At 45.9% G+C, this 25,714-nt stretch overlaps 12 protein-coding genes across 12 annotated transcripts; 6 read left to right on the top strand and 6 right to left on the bottom strand.

Moving 5' to 3' along the window:
* Positions 1-24: 24 nt before the first annotated feature.
* On the bottom strand, positions 25-456 carry L203_101479 (uncharacterized protein; the record flags this gene model as incomplete). Its single annotated transcript, XM_066210919.1, has 3 exons — positions 25-80; positions 130-381; positions 444-456. 3 exons carry the CDS (start codon positions 454-456, stop codon positions 25-27), a joined length of 321 nt encoding a protein of 106 aa, XP_066067016.1.
* A 1,516-nt stretch (positions 457-1,972) lies between these two features.
* On the top strand, positions 1,973-4,551 carry L203_101478 (uncharacterized protein; the record flags this gene model as incomplete). The annotated part of the gene is made up of 3 exons (XM_066210918.1): positions 1,973-2,051; positions 2,142-4,311; positions 4,359-4,551. The coding sequence occupies 3 exons, from the start codon at positions 1,973-1,975 to the stop codon at positions 4,549-4,551; spliced, it is 2,442 nt and encodes an 813-aa protein (XP_066067015.1).
* Positions 4,552-5,081: 530 nt separating this feature from the next.
* Positions 5,082-7,870, top strand: L203_101477 (uncharacterized protein; the record flags this gene model as incomplete). The annotated part of the gene is made up of 6 exons (XM_066210917.1): positions 5,082-5,531; positions 5,576-6,513; positions 6,560-6,626; positions 6,672-6,877; positions 6,931-7,212; positions 7,267-7,870. The coding sequence occupies 6 exons, from the start codon at positions 5,082-5,084 to the stop codon at positions 7,868-7,870; spliced, it is 2,547 nt and encodes an 848-aa protein (XP_066067014.1).
* A 161-nt stretch (positions 7,871-8,031) lies between these two features.
* L203_101476 (uncharacterized protein) lies at positions 8,032-9,741 on the bottom strand (the record flags this gene model as incomplete). Its single annotated transcript, XM_066210916.1, has 5 exons — positions 8,032-8,175; positions 8,231-8,291; positions 8,348-8,667; positions 8,735-9,384; positions 9,438-9,741. The coding sequence occupies 5 exons, from the start codon at positions 9,739-9,741 to the stop codon at positions 8,032-8,034; spliced, it is 1,479 nt and encodes a 492-aa protein (XP_066067013.1).
* Positions 9,742-10,669: 928 nt separating this feature from the next.
* On the top strand, positions 10,670-12,106 carry L203_101475 (uncharacterized protein; the record flags this gene model as incomplete). The annotated part of the gene is made up of 4 exons (XM_066210915.1): positions 10,670-10,843; positions 10,898-11,132; positions 11,186-11,279; positions 11,326-12,106. The coding sequence occupies 4 exons, from the start codon at positions 10,670-10,672 to the stop codon at positions 12,104-12,106; spliced, it is 1,284 nt and encodes a 427-aa protein (XP_066067012.1).
* Positions 12,107-13,134: 1,028 nt separating this feature from the next.
* Positions 13,135-15,178, top strand: L203_101474 (uncharacterized protein; the record flags this gene model as incomplete). The annotated part of the gene is made up of 8 exons (XM_066210914.1): positions 13,135-13,255; positions 13,309-13,476; positions 13,538-13,720; positions 13,773-13,834; positions 13,890-13,947; positions 13,997-14,663; positions 14,719-14,811; positions 14,869-15,178. 8 exons carry the CDS (start codon positions 13,135-13,137, stop codon positions 15,176-15,178), a joined length of 1,662 nt encoding a protein of 553 aa, XP_066067011.1.
* A 146-nt stretch (positions 15,179-15,324) lies between these two features.
* Positions 15,325-16,778, bottom strand: L203_101473 (uncharacterized protein; the record flags this gene model as incomplete). The annotated part of the gene is made up of 3 exons (XM_066210913.1): positions 15,325-16,173; positions 16,225-16,659; positions 16,707-16,778. 3 exons carry the CDS (start codon positions 16,776-16,778, stop codon positions 15,325-15,327), a joined length of 1,356 nt encoding a protein of 451 aa, XP_066067010.1.
* Positions 16,779-16,947: 169 nt separating this feature from the next.
* Positions 16,948-18,655, top strand: L203_101472 (phosphatidylserine decarboxylase; the record flags this gene model as incomplete). Its single annotated transcript, XM_066210912.1, has 4 exons — positions 16,948-17,179; positions 17,226-17,410; positions 17,461-17,691; positions 17,741-18,655. 4 exons carry the CDS (start codon positions 16,948-16,950, stop codon positions 18,653-18,655), a joined length of 1,563 nt encoding a protein of 520 aa, XP_066067009.1.
* A 92-nt stretch (positions 18,656-18,747) lies between these two features.
* L203_101471 (uncharacterized protein) lies at positions 18,748-20,065 on the bottom strand (the record flags this gene model as incomplete). Its single annotated transcript, XM_066210911.1, has 6 exons — positions 18,748-18,864; positions 18,919-19,245; positions 19,311-19,608; positions 19,654-19,760; positions 19,819-19,930; positions 19,983-20,065. 6 exons carry the CDS (start codon positions 20,063-20,065, stop codon positions 18,748-18,750), a joined length of 1,044 nt encoding a protein of 347 aa, XP_066067008.1.
* A 257-nt stretch (positions 20,066-20,322) lies between these two features.
* Positions 20,323-22,730, bottom strand: L203_101470 (uncharacterized protein; the record flags this gene model as incomplete). The annotated part of the gene is made up of 5 exons (XM_066210910.1): positions 20,323-20,727; positions 20,772-21,206; positions 21,254-21,977; positions 22,044-22,161; positions 22,205-22,730. The coding sequence occupies 5 exons, from the start codon at positions 22,728-22,730 to the stop codon at positions 20,323-20,325; spliced, it is 2,208 nt and encodes a 735-aa protein (XP_066067007.1).
* A 125-nt stretch (positions 22,731-22,855) lies between these two features.
* L203_101469 (uncharacterized protein) lies at positions 22,856-23,270 on the bottom strand (the record flags this gene model as incomplete). Its single annotated transcript, XM_066210909.1, has 3 exons — positions 22,856-22,858; positions 22,908-23,076; positions 23,200-23,270. 3 exons carry the CDS (start codon positions 23,268-23,270, stop codon positions 22,856-22,858), a joined length of 243 nt encoding a protein of 80 aa, XP_066067006.1.
* A 799-nt stretch (positions 23,271-24,069) lies between these two features.
* L203_101468 (uncharacterized protein) lies at positions 24,070-25,359 on the top strand (the record flags this gene model as incomplete). Its single annotated transcript, XM_066210908.1, has 7 exons — positions 24,070-24,109; positions 24,162-24,370; positions 24,419-24,553; positions 24,642-24,677; positions 24,723-24,817; positions 24,868-25,264; positions 25,312-25,359. 7 exons carry the CDS (start codon positions 24,070-24,072, stop codon positions 25,357-25,359), a joined length of 960 nt encoding a protein of 319 aa, XP_066067005.1.
* Between the last annotated feature and the right edge of the window lie 355 nt (positions 25,360-25,714).

Below are 25,714 nucleotides of genomic sequence, written 5' to 3'. Positions count from 1 at the left end.
GCTTTTTACACTGCTGATCTTTATTCACATCTTTACCGTTCTTCTTTCGTCAATACCTCCTTTCTCGCCCACTGTGGCCTCTGTGCCCGCTGTGCCCGCTGTAACTCCTGTTTTGCAGTGCATACTGACTGTGGGCCCCAGCAGCATAGGGCGAGGGCAGCCTTCGATGTCTGCTTGATTGAGATCTGGCAACGACAGTGAGGTGTCTGCAAGGAGGCGAGTATCTGGGAGATGTAGTCATCGTCTCTTGTACCACAGGAACCGAGGAGGAGTTTATCGCTACAGGAGTAGCGTATGGGGTAGAGTAGCTGACTACCGGTGCCACAGGACCGATGTATGGATTATAAACCCATCGAGGACGATAGAGCCAGGGGTTCACAACTGACAGTCAACAGTTAGCCAACCCTAGTGGTTACCCTCATGTCCTGTCGCGATCAACTTACATGCGAAAACCATAATATTTATTGCTGCTATAAGCGTAAGCTTAGTATATATATTCTGACGTTTCTAGGTGAAACTCGATATGAAGTCATAGATACTGGTAAAGACGATAAGTTTGCTTCGATCAGTCTCTATATATACGCAAACCCGGCAATTCTTTGTGCCGCTTTCAGGCAGGTTGTGACTGTATGCTTGCAGCCTTCCGTTGAGGTTTTCCTCTCAGTGGGTGTCATAACCCAATGTAGATACGAGCTCAAACATGCAAGAGGGAACCTCAAAGGATCTCTATTTGTCAAAAAAGAAGAGCAGTCAATAAACCTTTATCGCTTCAATCTAAAGCAATAAGAAGACAATGGTAAGAATTGCGCTTGGAGAAGCTTCAAGGTTAAAGTGAAAGCACGGAGGGGTCAAATGAAAGAAGGGATGAGAGGAAGATGGAACTTGCCAAGAAGGGTTTTACCCTTCTCCCATGGTTCTGCCATATACCTGGTGCCAGGATCATGAATAGGGACGACTCAAAATAAGTCAAGAGGTTATGCAGTTCGATAAGTGATAGAGTTGAAACAACCCGGCTCTAACCGAGATGATCAGAAGCTAAGGAGATATAACCAAGGACGCTCTGTCTGTATATCCCTGCAGAATCAATCCTGATAGCTGCCATCTTCTATTCCAGTTAGACCATTCTCAGCGAAGCTAAACCTCGTCCCAACGTCAAAACCCAAGTCCCAAGACCAACCTCAATCCTGACAGCTGGCTTCGGATCAAGACACAGAATCTCTATGATCGGCAGTTGACTTTAGGTGATATGGGTATCCCTCTACCACTACCGTTGGCCTTTCTCGACTGGAGCGAGTTGGCAAGAGGTCATGCCAGCCTCTAAACTATCCAAGAGTGGCTAAGGCATATTTGGATTATATATGCTGCTTTTATAAACGATTGATGAAGAAAGATTACAAAAGATAGTCTCTTTTCTTTCTTTCTTGAATTTCTACCAAGTTGAATGAACCAGCCATTTCTACCACGTGGCAATCGGCCAGTACATACTGGCACATTATAAAAATACATTTATTTTTCATGCATTAATGGCCAAAATAAATATATACAAGCTGGATATGGGATATAAATTTTTGAAATTTCATTATGCATGCATGCAAAGAGTCAAAGTTGTATGTAGGACAAACGAAAAGTAAGAGTGCCACATGCGTAACGGAGAGTCTCTCAGCATCTTTAGGCAAACAGAACGACACTTCCATTCATAATACTTTTTTGCTTCTTCTTTTTCCTTTCAACTTTTTCTCTTTTTTTCTTCTTTCAAAAAACATTCTATTGAAACACTGCTACAAACACAGGCTTGAGTCTTTACCGAAGCATTCACAGAGAGTCACCAGCAGCACCCACAAGCGTGTGGCCACGACGGAAGCTCTCGTGTGACTACCATCTATAGATTGAGCGATTGGATCCAACCGGTCAATTACTAGGCAACAGAAACGATTCTCAACGGCCAAGGCGCTTTGGACGAGGACAGTCAAATATGAGAGAATCCAATGTCACTGCGCCGCCTCAGAACAGGGCTGTCACCATCATCACCCATATGGTCTATGATAGGCGAGGTAGGTAAACGTTTAGTCAGCAAAAAGAGAGTCTGAATTGGCAGTACTCGTGGATTGCTTGTGACGTTTTGCTGACGGACTTGCATCTAGCCTTAGACACAAACAGTTCGTTAGCCCTCCTCAATTCACTTACAGCGCTTACATCCCTCACATCGACTTCTCCTCGTATTCGTGAAATGCTCACCATTGATGGCGGGTTGGAACGCCTTCTCGATATACTCCGTGAATCTCGTCTGCCAAAAGAAGCTCCTGCTCCCCAAGACCTTTGGGGTCTCAATGGTCCGCCTACCGCCCGAGTGATCACTATGGAGCGTGCAAACTCTCTCAAACATAGCTTAGCTTTCCAATGTGTCGTCAATATTGGCGTCAGAGGAAGTGAAACGATCAGGACAAGGGTTGTACAAAGCGGAGCGCTCGATCTGGTTGCTCAAATATTGGAAAGCTGGTTGAGAGACCACGGAATATCAATTTACTCGGGTCCGCTTGGCAGTCAAGGGGCTGTGGATGCCTTTGCTGCTGGTTTACCAGTACCTGGTACTGAAAACTTGAAGAGAAGAGAAAAGAAGGAAGACAGGGAGAAAGACAGATCAGAAAGAAAAGAAAAGCAACGAACTACATTCCGCCATCACTTTGCTCAAGATGACCAGGCTCAGGCCACTGCCACTGCCCAGCCGATAGCCCAAACTCAACTACCTCAACCGTCGGTACAGCCGGCGACCGCTTTTGGCTTCAATCCTTTCCCCATAGCCGGTCCATCCTTACTGTCTCCTAGGCCCCCGGCGCGGAATGACACCGACGTGGACATGGCGGATGCTGATGCTGAAGGGGGGGAGACAACCGATGCCTCTGTGGATGCAGATGATGCCAGCCTTGATGCGGACATGCGAGCGGATTCAGATGGGAGCATCACAGGCACTGCCAGTGCTCAAACTCAATCCCAATCATCTACCACGCCTAGGGCAACGACCAGCGTCCTTCCCATGTCAATTACTATCCCACCAGGGGGCCGTCAACCACGAGATCGAGAAGTTTCTGTGCATGGACATGTGGGAAACATCGCCGAGTCTTTCTCAGGAGACGATGCGAGTACACTCGCTGGAGGAATTCCCAGAATCACGTCTGAGAGTAATCTTCAAGCAAGTAATCCATCTGTACGTCCTCCGCCACTCAACATTGGACCTTCTCGTATTCCACAACTTGCTCCGGATCCTACAAGTACCCAATCTAGTCCAATGGGCACACCTCCGCGCCAAGAGGGCGATAACGTAGGTGCTAGTGTACGATATGGCAGGCGCGGAACCATCATCGCAAGACAGAGCAGCCTTGCTCCAAGAAATGACAGAGAAAGACGGAGAAGAGATGGAGTTGGGAGTGGTCAATCAGACGGAGGAGAAGACATTGATTTGCCTACAGCCACCATTGCAGCTGGTATCGCAGCTGTTAATGCTCAAGCAATGGAAAACAACGGTCCCATAGTACCTGACGAACCAGGGCCCCCTCCGAATGTTGAGATCATTGAGGCAACTGGCGGACAAGAGCTAGAGGAGCCCGATCCGGAAGCAATGGCTGCTGAACAAGCAAGATTGGACATGGAGGCTGGCGCACCACCTGGTCAACCTGGAGCCGCTCAGACGCCCAGGACAGCCCCTGCTGAGGCTCCAACTCCACGGCAGGCACCAGGGCAAGATCCGGCTGTTCAGCAACCAGAGGCCCAGATTATCATCGCCAATGGTGCTCCAAGGGGATTCAACGATTTGGGAAGTTATGTAGGCATAAGCTCACTGCTGAACCCTGATGGAAATCGTTATTCCGATGACAGCATACTCCTCGCCCTTCAACTCTTGGCCTACTTGTCAAAATACCCTCATGTGCGATCTGCTTTTCATCATATCCGACGTCCTATTCATCACACCTTTGACCTTGGGCATGATTATGTGACTACGCCTTTACCTGAGCGTCCTGCTTACTCTGAAACTCCCGACATATTTTCACTTGTTGAGCGTCTCACTTTCCGCCCATCACCCTCCGATCCGTTAATGTTCAAGATTCCGGCCGAGATTCAATATTGGGCTGGCGTTATTATGCGTAATGCCTGCAGAAAAGATGATGCACGAGGCGGTATCAGGCAATGCGCCAATATGTCATGCGGAAGATGGGAAAAGTTTTCAAGAGAGTTTGCTAAATGCAGGAGATGTAGAAAGGCAAAGTATTGCAGCAAAGAATGTCAGAGTAGAGCTTGGCAAGAAGGCCATAGATTTTGGTATGTCTATCAATAAATGAAAAGCAAAAATTTGACAGTTGGTATAGGTGCAGTTCGCGTAGCGATCAGGAAACCTCACACAATGTTGCTGAGGGACAAACACAAGTACGAACAGGAGAGGACGAAGAGGATTACCGTATCGGTCTTCAGATGGGCTTATCTCCAGAAATAGTCACAAGAGCGCTGGCTGCAGCTAGAGCAGCAGGAATCATATCTGCTCGGACACCTGAAAATGCATGACAAAGTATCCATTGTGAGTTTTGTCTCATTTGTCTTTAGAGATCATTGCTAAAGGCTCGATTCAGAAAAATCCTATTGGGCTGGTTGTTGAATGTGTTGTCTGTGATTCATGGATTGTGTCATATATTATTCTGCAATTTCATAGAGACATCCATTGCATACATTATGACTTTGTATCATTTGAAAGAGACTGGTGAAAACCCAGCCAAGTTGTCAAGGATTTGACCCTGTTTATATAGATAGCATATGGTGGTATGAAAGAGAAATTAACAAAAGCTTCTAATGAGGTTAGACTACGAAGCGACTGGATTAGGCGTGCCAGCTGTCAACTTGCCTATCCATTACTCATTCTTTAACATCCGTTTGGTTCCGTCACGTGACGTAATTGTGCCTGGGAGATTGACGAAGTCTAGGATTATCTAGGTATTGCTAGAAATTTCTCCAAGTATTTTAATATTTCTTCTTTTTACATTTATAAACGACATAAAAAGCAGCAAGGTGGCAAAGATTTCAACGATTACCGAGCCACTATGATTGCGCGCAAACACTTAATCAGACTCGCCCGCATTCCATCTCACCCTCCTTGCCTTCCTACTACCCAACTTATTCGACCCATCCCGACACTCGCCACCCGCGTTATACCAAATCTCGTACGAAACTATGCTCAAGGTCCTCCTGGTGGGCCTGGTGGGCCCCCTGGCGGAGGCTTCGGGGGTATGCGTTTTCCCGGCGGAGGCATGATGGGCCAAGCGCCCGAGAAGGGCGAAACACTCAAACAGTTCTCTGTAGACTTGACCAAGCTCGCTACCGAGGGCAAACTTGATCCAATCATTGGAAGAGATGAAGAGATAAGGAGAACAATACAAATCTTGAGTAGACGGACGAAGAGTAATCCAGTATTGCTAGGTTTGCCTGGTGTAGGCAAGACGGCTATTTTAGAGGGCTTGGCAACTAGGATAGTGAACAAGGAAGTGCCCGAGGTAAGCAGCTGAGAATCCTGAAGAGCCACTATTAATTGTCATAGTCAATTCACGGCAAACGGCTTCTCTCGCTAGACTTATCCATGCTCATGGCAGGTACTGGTGTTCGTGGCGAATTCGAGTCTCGTTTCAAATCATTACTTAAAGATATTGAGGAGGAGGAGGGCAACGTCATTATTTTCATTGACGAACTCCATACGCTGCTCAACCTGGGGAAAGCCGAAGGCTCACTTGACGCTGGAAATATGATCAAACCCGCCCTTGCTCGTGGTCTTCAGCTCGTTGGCGCCACTACTTTGGACGAGTATCGGAAGACTATTGAGAAAGATGCCGCCCTTCAACGGAGATTCCAGCCCATTATTATCAACGAACCAAGTGTTGAGTCAACCATATCTATCCTCCGAGGTCTTAAGTCGAGATTTGAAGTCCATTTCGGAGTGCAAATTGCGGATTCAGCGTTGGTTACTGCGGCTGTCTATTCAGATCGTTACATTTCTGACAGATATCTTCCGGACAAGGCTATTGACCTGGTCGATGAAGCTTCATCAGCCTTGAAACTTGCTCAAGAGTCCCGACCTAACGAGCTGGAGAAACTCGATCGTGAAATCGTCACTCTGGAAATTGAGCGAGAGTCTCTCAAAAATGAAGATGACTCGTTTTCTGTGTCTCGAAGGGATAAAGTAGAAGAGACATTGAAGGAGAAAAAACACCAGCAGAAGCATTTGAATGATCTTTGGGCTCAAGAGAGAGAAAGGGTGGCAGAAATCAAAGCTATTAAGGAGCAAATAGAACAGGCAACTATCGATTTGGAGAATGCTCAAAGAGCTGGCGAATTTGAAAAAGCGTCGAGATTGCGATACTCTACAATTCCTCAATTACAACAAAGACTACCAAAGGCACAAGCGGAATTACAAGCGGAGAACGAGGAAGAGCCTAATATGGCTGTGAGAGACAAAGTGACAAGTGAAGATATTGCTGTTGTGTAGGTGGATTACAATAGGATTCTTGCTGTAGCTGACAATAAGTAGTGTGGCTAAAGCTACCGGTATTCCCGTCACAAACCTTCTCAAGGGTGAACGGGAACGTATCGTTCATGTAGGTCAACTTTGCTTCTACTTTACATGCTCTTGACTTTTTTAGATGGAAGATTCTCTTAAACAACGAGTTGTGGGCCAAGATGAAGTTATACATGCAGTGGCCGATGCCGTGCGTCTCTCGCGTGCGGGTCTACAAGCTCCTACAAGACCCTTGGCCTCATTCTTGTTTCTTGGTCCCACTGGTGTGGGTAAGAGCGAGCTCTGCAAAAGTCTAGCCGAGTTCTTATTTGCGGACGAAAAAAGGGCTTTGTGAGTTTTTATATACATTTCATCGTGTGCACCTCTGTTGACGCTTCGGACAGGATTCAACTTAACATGTCTGAATTTCACGACAAACACACAGTTTCCCGTCTCATTGGCGCTACAGCCGGCTTCGTTGGCTATGAAGAAGGCGGTCAGCTGACGGAAGCTGTTCGTCGACGGCCATACGCTGTTGTGGTGTTTGATGAGATTGAGAAGGCGCATCCCGATGTTGCAAACATCCTCCTACAGATTCTCGATGAAGGTAGCTTGACCGATGGACAAGGGAGGAATGTTAATTTCAAAAACACCATCATTTGTTTAACTTCGAATCTAGGATCAGAGTACGTGCTAAGTTAATTTACTATTTGGCTTTGCCAGCGCTTACCATGCTTTAGGGCTTTGTACGTACCAGGTGCATGTCATCCAGACGGTTCCATCACCCCTGCGACGCGCACCAATGTCCTCTCTCACGTCAACCGCTTCTTCCGCCCCGAACTCATCAATCGTCTCGATGAGTTGTTGATCTTCAACAAACTCCCTCCCTCCGTCATCCTCGATATCGTTGCTCTTCGTCTTCGGGAACTTCAATCTCGCCTGGATAGTAGGCGCATCACCCTTGACGTGGATGATGATGCCAAAGCATGGCTGGCTAAGAAGGGATATTCAGAGGAATATGGTGCGAGAGCAATTAATAGAGTTGTAAGGGATCAGGTGATCAGCAAAGTTGCGAAAAGACTATTGGAGGGAGATATCAAAGATGGACATGTTGTCAAAATCATATTAGAAGGTGACGAGCTTAAGATGACAAGCTCCCCTGATCCAAGTATCCCTCACTCACATCTAGAGGGAACTGGTGTTGCTGAACAGACATTGACAGCTGGAGGGCGAGCATCGAAGCAAGAGGCTTCGCAATTAGAGACGAGACCATTGGAAATTCTTGAAGATGGGGTAGAGGAGGAAGGGGATGATGATCAGCTCAAGAGAACCATTTATAGTTAAGTCGCATCAGGAGTAGTGATTAAAGCAAAGTGTACTTATTAGATAGAATTCACATCTTGTTTCTGTAGTCATGTTTCATTACTTATATAAATGCACAACTCGTTGTTTTTGGCAATGACAACAAAGTGACTGAAACCCCAGCTACAACAATGCATGTACATTCACTTCTTTTTTCTCTTGAGACCCGAACCTCCTGATACATCAGGAATCCTGGATTTACAGCCATCACACAACCATTTGCCCGTAGGTGGTTGCTCGAGACCTATACATTGTAGATGGAACCATTCAAGAGGACAATCATCATTCTAACCGTTGAGTCAGTGATGCCCAATACAACAAGACAACCGTTGAGCAACCTACATCACAACCAATCATTTGGCCAAATGAGACTCGGTTACAATAGCAGTACCTCGGCTCGTTACTTGGACTGTTGTCAGCACTCTACTTTGATTACAATATCAAAAGGCTAGGGCTCACGGATCAGCAGGAATGTTGAAATCTTCTTCTTTCTCTTCGTCTTCCACATTCTGTTGGTCCGACTTTGCCTTTGTCTTTTTCTTCCCTTTTCTTCTTCTACTTCCTCCTCCCGTACTTAACCCTAGCTCTTCATCAATTATCCTCTCCACCCCTTCCCCATCGCTTCCTTTATCTTTGGCGCCACCCGAACCCAACATCTCGTCGTTATCAAGAGCTGCATCGATAGCGTTAGAAGGAAGAGTGGAAGGACGCAAGCCGAGGAGGATGGAGGCCTCTTGTACAGTCAAAGCAGAGTCGAGCGCGCGAATGTGTCTATCGATCTACCATCTGCATGCTCAGCGCTGACCAAATCATACTGTATTACAGCATGCGTAAGAAGAAGCTTACGGCGTTATAAGCGCCTATCGCAACAGCTAATTTCTCGTCGCTTGTCCGTAAGATCTCTCTAGTCAACCTTGAAATTTCTGGTAACAGTCTATGGGGGCCCGAAGGACGGATGAGCTTAGGAGAGACGGTAGATATAGGTTCAGGTGGAAAGTTGAGTTTGGGCGCGTCTGATTTTCCTGTTGCTAATGTAGGCTCGCCATGGATGTCATATAAGTCTGGCACACTAGGTGTGCCCAGGGAAAGAAGCGCAGGATCGATAGGAACATCTCGAGCATTCCCGTTCAAGAATGAATGCCCCTCCATTACATCAGTTGATCGATCAGCAGGTATAAGAGCGCTTGCTGCTGCTGCATCACGCGGTGAAGGCAATGCCCGCCTTGATTGTTTCGCTTCTTGTACTGCTGCCTCTGAATGGATAAAGAGACCACCCTGGCCGTCAGATACAGGGGCAACAGGAGTCTGCTGCAATTGTCCAACACCAGGTGAAAGCGAGTCACTTGGATGCTGTTTGGCATTTTTGACCTCTGGCTCTTGAGCTCTTCTTGAGACAGGTGTTTCTGGCGATGATGGTAGCTTCTTCAATGACCCAGCCAGGGTACACCTTTCTTCAACATATTGACGTATCAGCCTCTTCAGCATTCCCATCTGCCCTATATTCCCTCATTCATTAGTCCTATTCAAGCTGAAAATACCATCTATTCACCTAATGCGCCGTCATCCAACTCTCTCAACAATCTGAAATTCCTATGCAGCTCCAAGGGCAGTTGCTCAACCGTCCCGTAATGGTCTGCTGCGAATTCTTGCCATACCTCCAGTTCCTCTTCCTGATCTATTCCTTCAGAACTGCCTGCTTCCTCCACCGTTTCTCTATCCTTGCCCTTGTCCAGCTTGGGGGCAACATGGTTGAGTTGAACAGCAGAACCTGTCTGTGTCTGATCCAATATCTTTTTTGACTTTTTTGGAAAAGATTCAAGTTGTTTTTGTTGTTGACGTGAACGTCTTGACATTTTTGTTTTGGTTACTGTTTTTCTAATGTGTAAACAAAAAGAGTCAGGTCATTGCGCGCCTATTCATCGAGTGCTGTTACGCGTGCCTATCATAACCTGAAAGACTAAAATTGAGTGTTAGTGTGTAGGCTTGAATGCCTCACTGTAATTACAACGGTAATTACTTTTAAGGTTTTCGTAAATATTAAATATCTTGGTACAGCAAATCTAGCACTTGTCTTGCATAGAAAAGAGTAATGAATAAGAAATCTATCTATCATTCAACCTTATCCATCCATGTTCCCTCTCTTAATCCCTCGGGGTTCCAGAGTGTGGCGATGTGGAGGGCTTGCACTTACATAGTGGCAACGTATTTAAAGAAATAATTAACATTAATAATTATTAATAACATTATTTCCTTTTCGTTTGTGTAGGCTTGAATGCCTCACTGTAATTACAATGGTAATTACTTTAAGGTTTTCGTAAATATTAATTATTTTGGTACAGCAAATCTAGCACTTGTCTTGCATAGAAAAGAGTATTGGAAGAGAAATCTATCTATCATTCAACCTTATCCATCCATGTCCCCTCTCTTAATCCCTCGGCGTTCCAGAGTGTGGCGATGTGGAGGGCTTGCACTTACAGTTTGAAGGGGTAATAATTATATCACAAACACGCCTGACGTTGTCAACCTTTTTTTTTTCTTTTTCTTTTTTTTCTTTCTTAATTACAATTCATTCTCTATTTCTTATTTCTGATTTCAACGTCAATTCAGTATCAATTCCTTGTTGATCAGACGTCAAACTCAGCCACATTCATTCAAAACGCACTCTTCTTTCCCCTTAGTCCTATTATCCTCGCCAGAAGAGATCAAAGGAAGTTCTTCTCCTGGCGTCTTACCACAACTTCAACGGAAAAAAGTTGTATTGTATCTCTAGTAACAGTGGCCATGAAAGCCTCAAAAACGGCAACTCTTGTTCTCATCCCGATCCTAGTTCTCGCCCATAACCAAGCATATGTACGGCCAGCGCATCAAAAAAGACAGTTGGCAAGACTGGGACTTGCCGACTGGAACAGGCGCGGTGTCTTTGACGGGTTTGGAGGACCTGACGATGGTGATGGTGTACGTATATTCTATAGCTCTTGACGTGCCCAATGGCTGACGACATATTCATAGTTACCCTCGGGCACAGCAGTAAAGTCGGGTTCCACATCTTTGCCCACTCAACCAACTGGCCCTACTTCGGCCGTCACGACGCCCAACAATCCTCCGACTACCTCCCCGGACCCGTCTGTGAAACCGCCAGTCACCCCTCCTACGTCGCAACAAGGCAGCAGTACTAAAGATGGAGGTCCATCGGGCATTACCAGTGGCATTCCTTCAAGTCCTATTTCAGGTTCTAATTCTGATAGTATGTGTCAGCAACGATAGCGTATCGAGATGTTGATTTTCTATTTTACTCAGCTCATTCTGGCTCTTCAAACGCTAACCAGACAGGATCGACACCCTCGCTTACTTCGACGAATACCGCCGCTCCTGTGTCCCCAAGCGCCCACGAGTGAGTACTCTTACTCTCCTTTTACATACTACTCACGTCTCTATAGATCTATCCAATACACAACGGATGCAAATGGACAAACAAAGATGATAACTGTCATCCTTACGCAGTCCGCAACCAATGAATCTCCCAATCCCGCCACAGCCTCGGCATCCAGCTCTACTGCCAAGAAAGGTAATAGCAGTTTCCCTACCGGCGCCATCATTGGTATCAGTGTTGCCGTTGCTATTGTCGTCTTGGCGTTGATTGCGTTTGCCTTCTGGAGAATGAAGAAAAGAAGTAGCGATGAAGACGAAGCTATTAGGTGGCCTGAGCTTAATAGGCATGGCGACTCGGATGTTCATCACGCTCTTCCTGCACGAGAAACTGGGAAACACGGATTTGAGACCTCTCTCGAGCGTTCACTGTCCAACACTTCTTCAGTACACTATGTCGAGTACCCAACCAATGATATGGCCGCCACGCATCCTCCAGCACCCATGGCTCTCAATGGCTCATCATTTGGCGCGTCAAGCTCATTGGAAGATGATCATGTGACAAATGAGAAATTACCTCCCAGCCCTAAGCCGCCATCTCACGATGACCATGATAATTACACTTCTCTTCCTCCTCCTGTCCAATCTCAACCAGTCGGACTAGGGATGGGAGATGGTGTGATGTATGGGATGCCCACTGCGGAAGTCGAGGATCATTATGGGGGCGCACAGATGACTCAAATGGGCCACGGAGTGACATATCAAGCCGCTGGAGTGAACCCCTCGGGATCTTATCAGAATTATCCAGATTACCCAGCACATATTACTCGCCCGACCCATGGAAATTACTGATTTGACCAAGCCTTCTCTTGATTATCATGACTGATAGTTAATCAGGTGAGCATACTCGGCAAGGAGGAAATATGTTGCTGTGCGACTGCCTCTACATCTTCTCACATTACCTCTTCTCTCCTTTGGTTCTACATGTGTATATACTAAATCACGCTTCCAAACATGAACATTTATACATGGCAAATGACCACCCCCTCCCCCAATACGTCTCTGTCTCCACAGATTGGCTGGACACCTTACATATATGTGTTGACATTTGCCCTATGGGAAATGTGATTATATGCAAATCAGCGCGCAGAATATTTAATACGATGCATCCTGCGTAATTTGAAACGATGAGCAAAAGTCGACTATAATCTAGCATTATATGCTATCCTATTCTTTTCCAATTGAGGCAGTCCTTGAGTCTACAAAGACTCGCTGGTTTCTTTGCCCAAAAATCGTAGTCTTTGTATACAGATACCATGACATTCCAGTTACTAGTTAACTGACCTACTCAAACCAAGGCTAGCAAATCATTTTCAAAAGTCACGTGACTTGACAAACATGTCAAGGATTTGACTCCGATACAGTACTTAATACATGGAAAGGTAAAGTATAAACATGAATGTTTATCGAACTATGCTACGTGACACCTAGTTAGGCGTGCCAGTTACTCCGCAATCCTATCTGCCTCTGACAAAACATCTCAATCACAAGATGGCTTGTGTTTTAGTTAATATCCTTATGGGAAAGATCCCGAACAATGACGTCATTGGCTGTCGATTATTTCCCAAAGACAAGAGCCAATAGATAAGATATCCACTCTACACCCGAGTGTCGAACGTAATTCATTAACGTATGGGAAGAAAAGCAGGAAATGGCAGAGAACTACAGCTTGGTAGATATTGTCAGGATGATACCCATAATCATGCACAGTCTTCTGTCATCTGCTGATCGCAACAACAACAAAGACGTCCAGAGATATATATGGCAGACATCTATCCAATACTAGAGAAATAAGCATCTGAACGAGATTGTGGCCGGCCATGTCGACTCTCAAGAACGAAAAAGACACCAGTATCCTCACCATTGACCAGGTGGCCAGCGTACCGCCGGCAGAAGTGTCGACGGAGAGAGACATCAAGGTAGACGTCCATACGAAGCTCTGTTTGACCCGTCCTCTGTCCCGTCCCACTCTTGCTGACGACTCAGACTCATAGATGATGGCGTTCAACGCAAGATGGAGCAGCGACATATGCAGATGATTGCTCTGGCTGGCACGCTCGGTACAGGTCTCTTTCTCGGCTCTGGCAAGACGATCTCCCACGGCGGTCCTGTCGGCTCATTGCTGGCGTACATCTTGACAGGATCGCTAGCTTATTCCATGTGTATGTCCTATTTCCCGGGATCGCTGACGGCGATGGACCAAGGTGTATTGATGGCTGGTAGTGGTATCCCTCGGTGAAATGGCAGTATATGCACCCATCTCGGGAGGATATCTGCATTTCATCGAGAGATGGTTTAACCCTTCGATCGGCTTTGCGGTTGGCTGGCAGGTCTGTCTTCAGTATGCGCTCTTGCTGCCGTCCGAGATGATTTCGGCTAGTATCTTAATTTCTTATTGGGATGTAGGCAAGTTGATCTCTTGCTGTGGTGTAGCTGAGGGTCTCACGGGATCATGTAGCGTTTCCTGCATCCCACCAAGCGGGATATATGATTGTCTTGATGATTGGCGCCACCGCCATTGTCAGTCAGGTTTTTATAATGGATGGGTTTGCTAACTAGAAGACTCGTTGCGCAGAATTTTTGTGGTGTCCGCTGGTTTGGAGAGAGTGAATTCGTTTTTGCGTCGATCAAGAGTGAGCTCGTCTGGTTTATTTTGGAAAGAATGGGTTGATCAAGCTACAGTCATTCTCGCCGTGGGTCTCCTCATTGCTAGCCTCGTGGTCGACCTGGGAGGTGGACCTAATCATGAACGCATCGGTTTTCAATACTGGAAGAATCCGGGAGCGTTTGCAGAGTATCATGACAAGGGTTCTCTAGGCCATTTCCTTGGTTTCTTTGCAAGCTTGCTGCAAGCCGCAGGGTCGTATTCTGGTATCGAGAGCATCGCTGCTGCTGCTGCAGAAGTCAAAAACCCTCGAGTAGCACTTACAAAAGCTATCAAGCGATTGTTTTGGCGTATCGCCATCTTTTACATCTTGTTGATTTTTATGGTTGGTTTGTTAGTACCGCACGACGACCCTTCTCTTCTGCAGTCAACCGGTACCGCAGCGTCGTCGCCTTTTGTAATTGCGCTCACAAGGGTAAATATCAAGGTCTTGCCAAGTATCATCAACGCGGCCATCCTCACCTCTGCCTTCTCAGCTGGCAGTTCGTTTCAGTACAGTGTTAGCCGTATGCTCTATGGTTTGTCTTTGAGAGGATATGCTCCCAAAATCTTCGCCACGACGACCAAAAAAGGTTTGCCAATTGTTTCGCTCACGTTTGTGTCACTATTTTATTCCTTTTCCTTCATGACGCTGTCAAAAGGAGCAGCTACCATTTTGAATTGGTTATCAAATCTTAACGCCTTGTCAGTGATACTAATTAGTAAGCTGTATTTGGGAAAAATACTGATACAATGACAGAATGGGTTTCATCACATGGGCAGTCATTGCTTTGACATATCTGCGCTTTAAAAAAGGCCTTGCTGCTCAAGGCATTGATCGTAAATCACTCCAGTGAGCTACTATAGAATTTGATGCGAATTTGTGTTATACCTAACCAGCGTACTCAAGCTACTACAATCGATTTCAGCCTCTTCCCGCTTATTGGGTTGTCTTTTGGTCAACCATCATCGTCATTTTCAACGGATGGGAAGTATTTACTCACGGGCATTGGAATTCATCAGATTTTGTGATAGCCTACATCACAATACCGTTCTTCTTAGCACTTGTGATTGGATATTACCTTATCAAGAGGCCCGTCCACCTCAATATCCATGAGCTAGATATGTACAGCAATATCCCTAGTGATGAGGAGGTTATGTATGATGAGCCTCCTCCCAAGAATTGGTTCATGAAAGTGGTCAACTTTTTGTTCACTTAGGGCCTGGAGGCGCCTGATTTGGGATTTAAGATGGGGTTTATGTGTCTTGCTGTTGTCACCAATAGTCTGTTGAGGAAAGTGTATGAACACGATAACAATATTGGTGTCTTTAAAACGATACTTGCGCAAGTGAATCAGTAAATCAGTCAATCTGATATTTCTATAACTTCTGGGTGCTCATTCTTTCGCAAGACCCTTTTCCCACGAGTGGTAGAGCTGTTGATGAGAGACGTTTGCTTTCCTTGGTGGGGCGGTTGCAGATTTGAACTTTGGGCAACACTGGCTAAGCCCATCGCTTCTGCTGCGTCGATTTGTCGGAAAAAGTTGTCGTCTAGCTCAAAATCATCCAAATCACCATGACCTGAATTGTTCTTGCTCTCATCCTCTACTTTGGATTGTGCCTGTGTTTCAATCTTGTCCAAGCGGCGGATCATGGACTCATCGAGGATTATAACATCATCATCGCTTTGGAAACTGGCGTCATGGTCATCAGCCTTCTTAGCTGCACTAGCCGCGATAGCTCTCGACTCGGCTTCTTCCAGTTGCTTCAAAAAGCTTTCATCAAACTCTTCATCAAATTTGTCCATTGACTCATCTATGTCTGTGGCTTCGTAGGCCGTGGCGTGATTGGAAAGTGAGGCAGTGACCTTGGATGATAGAGAGGCACGTCTGACGGAAGCGGCCGCTCTTTGAGAAGGTGCCTTAACACCTGCTGCGGCAGCTGCTGTAAAGGCTGGTTGCCGATTTGGTAGTTTTCGAACATTACGCCTTTGCCCGCCTTTGATAGGGGGAGGAATAAAAGGTGGTGCTTTGATATTGTCTCTTTCTTCGTCATCTTCTGGGTCCAGTTTACCTAATCGTCTTTTGAGATCTCGCAAGAAGCGTTCTTTCTGCAACGATTCCAAATTATCAACACAACTATCCATGATAACACGAGTATTTTCCGGTGTTAGTAAAAGAATATCCCGAAGAACTCTGACGTTTTGAACAACGATCTACAACAGTTCAGTCAGCACAGGCATTACAACAAGCCTAAAAAAACCTACCTTTGATCCAAGAGAGGTCTGTCCCAATACAAGATCTGGAAGACGCTTGTATTCCATCGCTCTCATTTTTCTCCTGCCATCGCCAACTTCCAGTCTCAACATACTTCTCGGATAAGGCGGCACTTTTCCTTCTCTCATCTCTTCATCCTCATCATATAGCCCGCGTATTCGAGTTTGGCCTGAAAGCACTTCTGATCTAAGCTCCATTGTCGTCTGGATTTGGAAAGCAGATGCACCGGCCTCGGAAATGGAGTGTATCTGGAGAAGCGTAGGTTGCCCAAAGACAACAATATTATGAAGCTCTCCAACAGGAAACACTACAGATTCCAGGGTACATAGCGATAGGTCTGAGTAGAGGTATTCGGCGTGGATATTGTCAATGGAAGCCTCAGTTCCAGCTTCAACCAAAGCATCTGCACATTTCTCAACCCATGCCTAACATACCAAGTTAACCATGCCTTGCCTATCAATAAGCCACTCACTGGGTTCACCTTGGGCAAAGGATATTTGCGTTTGATAAAAGCAATAACAGATTGTATCTGTGGATTTGGCATTTAAATGTTTAGCTTTTATATTATTGTTATTAATTTTAAAAGAAAATTAAAAACAAGGTAAGGTGACGGAATTATATCAGGAAATTCGGCGGTCGCCGCCATTACTCTTCATTTATATATATATATCAAACTATTTACATTCATTCATTTTCAATGTAAACAATATAAAATGACTATACGCAAGCAGGCAAATTCACTTATCTATAGACTGAATGTAGGCAGTAGGCAAGCTATGCTTTGTCAATCTGTATTATGCCGTCGACCATGGTCAGCTACTTCGACTCAAATTTTGGCTAGGCTTAACAGCACTAAACTGCCGTCATCTGAACCCAAAGACTTTAAGCCGTTACCATCGAATCAGCCTGATAAGAGAGGAGACCCATCAGAAAAGACATTCAACGGTGAGTCAAGTCATATAATAGGCTGAGGCTCATTTCTGTCTTGCAGAGAAATTGGCTCAAGTTCGCTCTACGCCTATCAAATGGTACCCTATCCCTATCGCACTTGGCGCTCTTGTTCTTTTAGCTGTACAATACCGGAAACAGAGAAGAGAAGATATTCAAGTAGAGTCTCAAGGCGAGGGAGGAGCTATTATCAAGAGGTCGGGTAAGAAGGTTGATGGGCCATGGCAGGCAAGTTGTATGGCTTTAGTTCAATTCATGAGGCTGACTGCCAACAATAGGTTCAGGTACTTGGTGCTCTCCCGTTACGATCTTTATCGCAGCTATGGGGCTATCTCAACGGTCTCATCCTTCCTGTGTGGTTCCGTCCTTTTGGCTTCAAACTATATGCAAGGATATTTGGTTGTGATCTCGATGAAGTGCCAAAAGAACTTTCGGAATACAAAAGTTTGGGTGACTTTTTCTATAGAGAGCTAAAGAAGGGTGTGAGACCCGTTGCGGATGCACCAATGGTGAGCTGTCTCGATCCATATTGGAGAATTGCATCTTATAACGCCTTAGGTATCGCCCGCCGATGGCCGTGTCCTTCACTATGGCAAGATTGTAGGCGAGCATGTAGAACAAGTCAAGGGGATCACTTATTCTCTTGAAGCTCTTCTTGGATCTCAAGCTTCTCTTCACGGAACCGCTACTGATATTCCACGCCGTGATTCTCAGCCAAAGGTTGTTGATGATGAGCATTTTGCCAATATCAATGACATTCCCTATTCTCTGTCTTCGCTTATTGGCCAAGGAGCCCCAGCAAACGGGCAACCGGAAGGACCATCTGAGGCTGTTCAGTCTGGAGAGATAGAGGATGCCAGTTGTCCTTCAGATGGACACGATTTGGGGCACGATGCTTCTGTTGCTGCTTCCCTTGGCACTGGTGCTTTAGGCTCCAAAATCAACCTCTCTCAGCTTCCTCAACTATCAGAGCATAACAATCTTTACTTTTGCGTCATCTATCTTGCACCAGGCGACTATCATCGATTCCATTCTCCCACCACTTGGGTTGTTGAGCGCCGTCGGCATTTCACCGGTGATCTCTTCTCTGTCTCGCCATATATTGCCAATAGATTGAAAGATTTATTTGTCTTGAATGAACGAGTAGCTCTTCTTGGCAGATGGAAGTATGGTTTTTACTCGATGGTACCCGTCGGTGCGACCAATGTTGGTTCTATAAGAATCAATTTCGATGAAGCTTTACGTACCAACACTCGAAATCCTTCCCATCCCCCGCGGACGTACGCCGAAGCTACTTACAACTCTGCCAGTATTCTCAAAGGACAACCTCTATTAGCGGGCGATGAGATAGGTGGCTTCAGGTTGGGCAGTACCATTGTCCTTGTCTTTGAGGCTCCCAACAATTGGAAATTCAAGGTTACCACTGGTGAAAAAGTCAAGGTTGGGCAAGCTCTTGGCAGCTTTGAGCAATAAAAAATAGCAAAATGAACAAAAACATTGAATACAACTCCATCCAGTTGATTGTGTTTGTGATGAATGATTGCATGGAGAGCCCAATACAATAACTATATTTTGAGTGCCTGTAAAGGTAAGTTGAATTTACATAGACGAGCAATCATAGCACCAAGTTGAACCAGTGTTCCTACGCCTTCAAGAACACGCATATGCGTCCAGCCAACTTCCTATATTTAGATATCAGCAAGAATCTTCTGATACACAATTCCTTCTAAGCGTACTCTAATAAACTCCAACTTGAGATACTCGGGTAACTCTTCCATTCCCTTCACAACCCTAAAGATTGTGACGACAATATCTACCGCCGAGTAGCCTTGGTCCCATAGCGCATTTATTCTCGCCAGCGCTTCGTCCACTTGTCCCTTTTGGCAATTCTTGATCATCTGGCGGATAACCAGAGGATGTGGTTGATCACAAATTTTGAATACGTTGTCTTGATTGACAAAGCCAAAACCGGACCAAGTTGATTGTAGATTATTGATGGCTTGACGCATATCTCCTTCAGCGGTGAATATGAGTGCAGCGAGACCTTGATCATTATACTTAACCTGATCAGTATAATCGTCAGCAGCTACTCTTTACTAATCACGAGTCGAAACATGAGACAGCGCACACTTTCCATCTCACAAACCTCCTTCAACCTTTTCAAAACTTCTACGTCACTTAATTTGCTATATCTCAGAATAGCACATCGGCTTTGGATTGGTTCAATAATCTTGTTGGACATGTTGCATGCGAAGGCAAATCGCGTCGTATTAGAGTAAATCTCCATTGTTCGCCGAAGTGCTTGTTGAGCGCCGGCCGTCATGCTGTCAGCCTCATCAAGAATAATAATCTTGTGGCGTCCGGGAGGAAGTGTGACCTTTCGCTGAGCAAAGGATTTTATCTTGTTTCGCACGACATCGATACCTCTTCGTCTCCCATCAAGATGCATTCCTTTTCGCGATAACACTTACCGTTCATCGGATGCGTTCAACTCCAACACGCCTTCCTTGTACGCAGGCCCCAGAAGAGCATGTGCCAAACAGTGTATAGATGTGGTTTTGCCAATACCTGGCATTCCCTTAAATACAACAATCAGCATGTCTTGAAAGGTTCGGACGTAAGGCATTTTGGCGCACGGAAATAATAATATGGGGTACGTTGCCATCTTCCGCAATAACTTTCAACCTTTCCACCGTGTCTGTGTTCCCAACGATATCATCCAGCAAGACAGGTCGATATTTTTCTACCCTTTTAAATGAACAGTCAGCTTTTAGAAAGGTTTATGGAAAAGCGAGCATACCAAGGCATTTCATACCCTTCGGCATCCGCATGTTTGGCTGTTGCAGATGTACCAGTATCCTTAGACGAGGATGCAGTGGTCATGCTGAATAACGAGGAATAATTGGAAAGGCGAAAGATGTAGAAATGTAAATCATAAATGGGAAGATGATGATTTAATGATAAAAACGCGTCGGCGCGTAATTTTTTAAAAGGGCGCGTTTTTAACTTAGTATACACCAACTAACTTTTGTAAAGCAATGTGTATTAATTTTACTTAACATACTCTTCAAAATATAAAGCCATTATAAGATCTTAAGCTTGTTGAGCTTCTGTATAGACATCTAAATCAAAATCCCACATTATACTCTGACACCCCATTGCCTCTCTTCTTGCCTTCTTCGTCTCATTACAGCAAAGCCCTTCACTGCCATGATGACTACACACCAACAAAAGACAAAGCAGACAAGAGCAATAGTGAAGTTTAAGAAAGCCATCATGTCATCCCACCCTGCGCGCATTGCCGACCATACAATCTCTTCGTTGGAAAGCATGAAGACGATACCACCCGCTGCCCAGCCGAAAGAAGTCAAGATTTCAGTAGGCGGACGAGAAGGGAGGGAGGAATGAATTGGAGAAGAGACATAAAGGAAGAAGTAGGTAAGGCATCGGAAAAGGGAACCGCCAGCGAGAAGGATACCCCAAAGTGAATGTATTTGCACCTGGAACACATAGGTTTGATGGTGAGCTGCCATAGCAAGACCAGTCTGAAATAAATCAGCTCTAGCTCTTATAATAAAGACAGACGTACGACACCAATGGTGAGAGCAGGAAGAGGATTGAAGCTGAAAACGTATGTAGTGGGCTCCTTGCTCTTACCGCCTGACATGACGCTGGCAAGTACACCCTTAACCCATCGAGATTCGAGCAACATACCAGTGAGACCCGCAAACCAAAACATAACAGCAATAGAAATGTGCTGGACTTGTTTGACTGTATAGGGACTATTTGGTGCTGCACCAAATCTCTCCATCCAGGTGTTGGTAATACCATAAGTAAAGATAACTGCGCATTCAATCATCTCGGCGGAGAAAATGTTCTTGCTGGAACGCTTGTTCCAAGCCCAACCGAGATCTGCGTACGCACCGAGGTAACGGCCAAACGTAAGGACACCGTACCAAAAGAAGATGCTACCTTTGATGTAATGGGCTGCACAACTGTGAATGAGATCTGCGCGACACATACCCTGATTTCCAGCGTCAGACCAAGCTAACTTTAAAATGAGAAGCTTACAGTGTAAGTGACTAAGCCCGCAATCATGGTGACATAAGCAAAGATGATCTGACTTCTTCTAACCCAAGTCAACGTAATTTCTATAGCTCTCAAGAATCCACCAGCTTTTACACTCTGGTATACTGCGTCATCCTGATGCTCTTCTTCAGTCTCTTGGTGGGTTGAAAGGTAAGAATGCACATCAAAATGGCCAGGCTGCGAGGCTTTATAATTATGAGGAAACGATGAAGAGTGTGGAGTATCTTGCAGTGTTCCCTCCGAGCCAGTTGAAGTGCGCGACGGAGAGCTGTACTGTCTTATCACGAGAGAGGGCCTATGAGGCTTGGTCCCTTTCAAAAGCGTGCGAGAAACCTCGTGCTCGCTAAACCTGTGTTGCTCCCCATACTCAATGTGCTCCGGCTCTATCGTATGTTGACGCTCATTCTCTTCATCGTCACCGATAGCAAAGATGACGTGGTTTTCGTGCTCCCCACCGCGACCGACATCATCTTGGCTGTTATTGCCCACCAGTCCAGCCATTTCATACGGAACCGCTGGCCATTTCTCGTCGATCGGCGACCTGGCAGAATGCAACACATTATTGACAAAGCCCTTCCATGTATGATCCCGCTTTTTAAAGAACGCAGTCACGCGCCTTATAAACCAAAAAGAGTCATAGATGGTAAGTGCAATCGATGTAAACAAGAGAATATTGACAAAAATTGGGTAGATGGCGCCTTGATAGCTACACGAGTCAGCTATCTTCTTCCAAAGCTGCTTCCCAAAAGCCATGACATCATAAGATACCTACTAATTTGGCATGTTAGCTTTGTAAGTGGCACCAGCAAGCCAACCAAGTATAGCTACGGCGAGAAAGACACCATTGACGAGATGATGCGATGCATGGTCTGCCGCTCGTAGCGCAAGAGCTATAGACAAGTTAGAGCGAACGCGGATGACCACTCGACTGACAAATTGGCAACAGACCAAAATACGCCAAACTCATCAAAACAGCATGCGTGAGGATAAGACCTCGGTGAGATTCGACTTGCTCCAAGTCCCAGTCCGCAAGGTCCTCCCCAAAAATGGCCGACTCTCTGTCAATTCCGAAATCAGCATCAAGAAAAGTAGGCGGAAAGTGATGCAGGCGGTGGATCTCCGTGTCGTTGAGCATTTCCATTGCCGCCATGTGGCTGCCGTGCGCATGCGGGTCTGCCGGATGATCAGCATGTGGATGAGGTGAATGCGGAGCCGGCATAGTCGTAGCAGAATCAAAGGCGGATGGCAGCATCTTTCCAATCCCATCTACATCCACATTCTCTGATGGCTCCAATGGATCGCCCATGGCCATATCTCCATGTTCCTCCCCATGCCTCGCTGCTAACACCGGCGTCATCGATAGAGATGACGGGTCTGCCACTACAAGCGCCGAGAGAAAAACCGTCGAGACGAGAGAAATTGTGACGGGCAACATATTTCCTGGTTTCGCCACCTTCATCCTCTGAATCGTTTCGTTGTTGTAGATATCTCATTCAAAAACAGCGAAGCTCCTTATATCGTCGGAGAAGCCCCGAATGAAAGGATTCACAATAGCGACAGTGTTCACATACGCTGCCCAACAATTCACTATGCTTCATATATTATGTTGAGCTCGCCTTGGGCATACGTTTCTCACCTGCTCGGAACCTCCCGGTAAGGGTTTTGGATGCGTCACTCCTTGATTAATCAGACAGACGATGACCTCTGCCGCCTCCACGGCAGAATTTATCATCATGTCCCGAGGAAATGGGATACGTGTCCGGACATATCCGAGGCTACTTTTGGCGGAAAACGAGTCGACTCGCCTGCGTCATGGCAGCTTAGCAGCAGTCTACGCACGTGGCAGACAACGTCTGCCTTGGTCCAGACTCTCATCCCGCTTGTCTTGGTATCTTCTAGCAATAAGAATCTAGGGTCCACCAGCTCACCTGGTTTCAACAGAGTATCGGGGGAGATTACGTAAAATGTCTATAGGGACGACTAACGGATCAAAAGACATTTGATTGTTCCAAGTTGAAAGTCGGAAATTTTTGGCAAAGATATGGCTGTTTGTGGCTCTTGTCGCCGAGTATGGCAGATAGCAAACGTCGAGTAGCGGTTTGGATCAAGTCTCTCTTGGAAGCATCAGCTTCCCATGCAGCCTGCTACCATAGACTTCGCGACGACGACATGATATGTCGAAAGGGTGGAAAGCCACCGTCAAGATTATCACTCACAACGATAAACGTGGCCGGCTGAACCGCACCTATCACCAAATAGGGTGGCGGTCACCATACCTCCCTCAACATACGACACGTTTTTGCCCTTTCCCAATCGCCACGCGACACTGTCCCACTATTCTTGTCGCTCTTCTGGAGAAGAAAGGAGGATCAAACAGTGGCTCCTTCTTATAGTTTTGTTGACGGTGGTTTGTTGCTTTGCTTGCATAAACGTGTGTCGCCGTGATCCTTTGGGGAAAAGAGTATGTTGCAGCTTGGATTGACATCTTGAAGAGGTTTATAACTAGTATGATGGAGACGCGTCCTTGCCAGCGACGGAGTTATTCGGGACAATCTTCCGTGGCGGCACACCTCTTTTTTACGCCAGATTTCACAATCTGTCTTTTTCAGTTGTCAGTATAATTTCTCTTCAAATTCTCTCCATTCAAAACGTTCAAATTCCGAGCCAAGCTATGCTCTGGTGAGAGTGGTAGTATCAGCAAATCTCCACGTGGCATCATCTTGCGCTTCGGTTCATTGATTCGCACTTCACAGCTCCGTAAACTTTAGAGTCTATCGCGCCTATACAAGTCTCGCAAAATGGCCTCGGCAGCATACTCCACGATCAAGCTTTTTTCCGGTATGCTCCAAGGCTGTTGCAGCCGATGGACTCGGTGTTAACAATCCAATAGGGTCCTCTCACCCCGAGCTCGCGGCTCTTATTGCCAAACGACTGAGAATACCTTTGGGACGAGCAAATATTTCCCAACCTGCATCTGGCGAGACAAAGGTGACCATTGTGGAGAGTGTGAGGGACTACGATGTGTACATTTTGAACACTGGTGCTGGCGCTGTCAACACGCATCTGATGGAGCTTTGTATCATGATTCATGCCTGTAGAGTGAGTTTTTGTCGGTGTGAATGGAGGATGCTGACGGGTTGTGTGAAGATTGCCTCTGCAAGGAGGATCACTGCCATTATCCCCCATTTCCCCTACGCTCGTCAAGATAAGAAGGACAAGTCTCGGGCACCTATCACGGCCAAGCTTGTCGCCAACATGTTGAGAGAGGCTGGCTGTGACCATGTGATTACGATGGACTTGCATGCATCACAGATTCAAGGATTTTTCGATGTACCTGTGGACAAGTGAGTGTGGTTGTCGTTGTGAGAAGGTTGCTGACAGTGAGATTCTTTGTGACCTCTTCAGCGTGAGTGGCTTAGTCTTAATGCGATTCAAGTGTTGATCTTTTCAGCTTTATGCCGAACCTTCGATGATCCAATACATGCGGAACAATATCAATGTCAAGGATTGTGTTATTGTGTCTCCTGATGCCGGTGGTGCTAAGCGGTGAGCATTAGTATGACAGCTGTCAAAAACTGGCTCACGTCTGTGACAAGGGCAACATCTATTGCCGACCGACTAAACGTTGAATTTGCCCTCTTCCACAAGGAACGAAAAAGGGCCAATGAGGTATCTCGCATGGTTCTTGTTGGTTCTGTCGCTGGCAAAGTTGCCATTCTTGTCGACGACATGGCTGACACATGTGGTACACTGGGTCTGGCCGCTCGTAACCTTTTAGAAGCTGGTGCTACCAAAGTTTATGCCTTTGCTACGCACGGTATTCTCAGTGGGCCGGCACTCAAAGTAATCAACGAAAGCGGAATGGAAAAGCTGGTCATCACCAACACAATCCCGCAGGCGGACAAATGTGAAAAGTGTGAAAAGATTGAAGTTATTGATGTCAGTAAGGTATTAGCGGAGGTCATTAGAAGAAGTCACTTTGGAGAGTCTGTGGTGAGTCCTCTACCGAGTTCAAAACTATCTTCAGCTGATTATAACAGTCCTACCTCTTCCACGAGGTCCCTTACTCGAATGGTGTTGGCGCTTAAGGCGGACAAGGGAATGTTGTAGTTGAACCAAAAGTGTGTTGAGGGGTGATAGAGGATTGTGATTGACACAATGTTGGCTTTGGGAAAGAGTCTGTACATTCTTGATCACAAAGTTTCCAAGGAGCAGCGGCTTCATCTTAAAAAATGCATCCAAGATTCATCTCGTTCAAAAGGATAAATATATCGTTACCCTTTGGAAGACCCCAACTGGATGTAGCTTTTGACTTTTGATGACAAGTCAAGTTTTGCAGAGTGAATCTTTTTGGTTGCTAACCACGCGGAGTTCAACTTTACTAGTCTCCTAGTTTCTTTAACACTTTTTCTTTACTCTTAGTTTTTTTTTTTTTTCATTCCA

This window comes from Cryptococcus depauperatus, chromosome 2, assembly GCF_001720195.1.
Source record: "Cryptococcus depauperatus CBS 7841 chromosome 2, complete sequence".
Lineage (NCBI taxonomy): Eukaryota > Fungi > Basidiomycota > Tremellomycetes > Tremellales > Cryptococcaceae > Cryptococcus > Cryptococcus depauperatus.
Note: the sequence above shows the minus strand (reverse complement) of the source record. Positions and strands in the feature narration are given on the sequence as shown.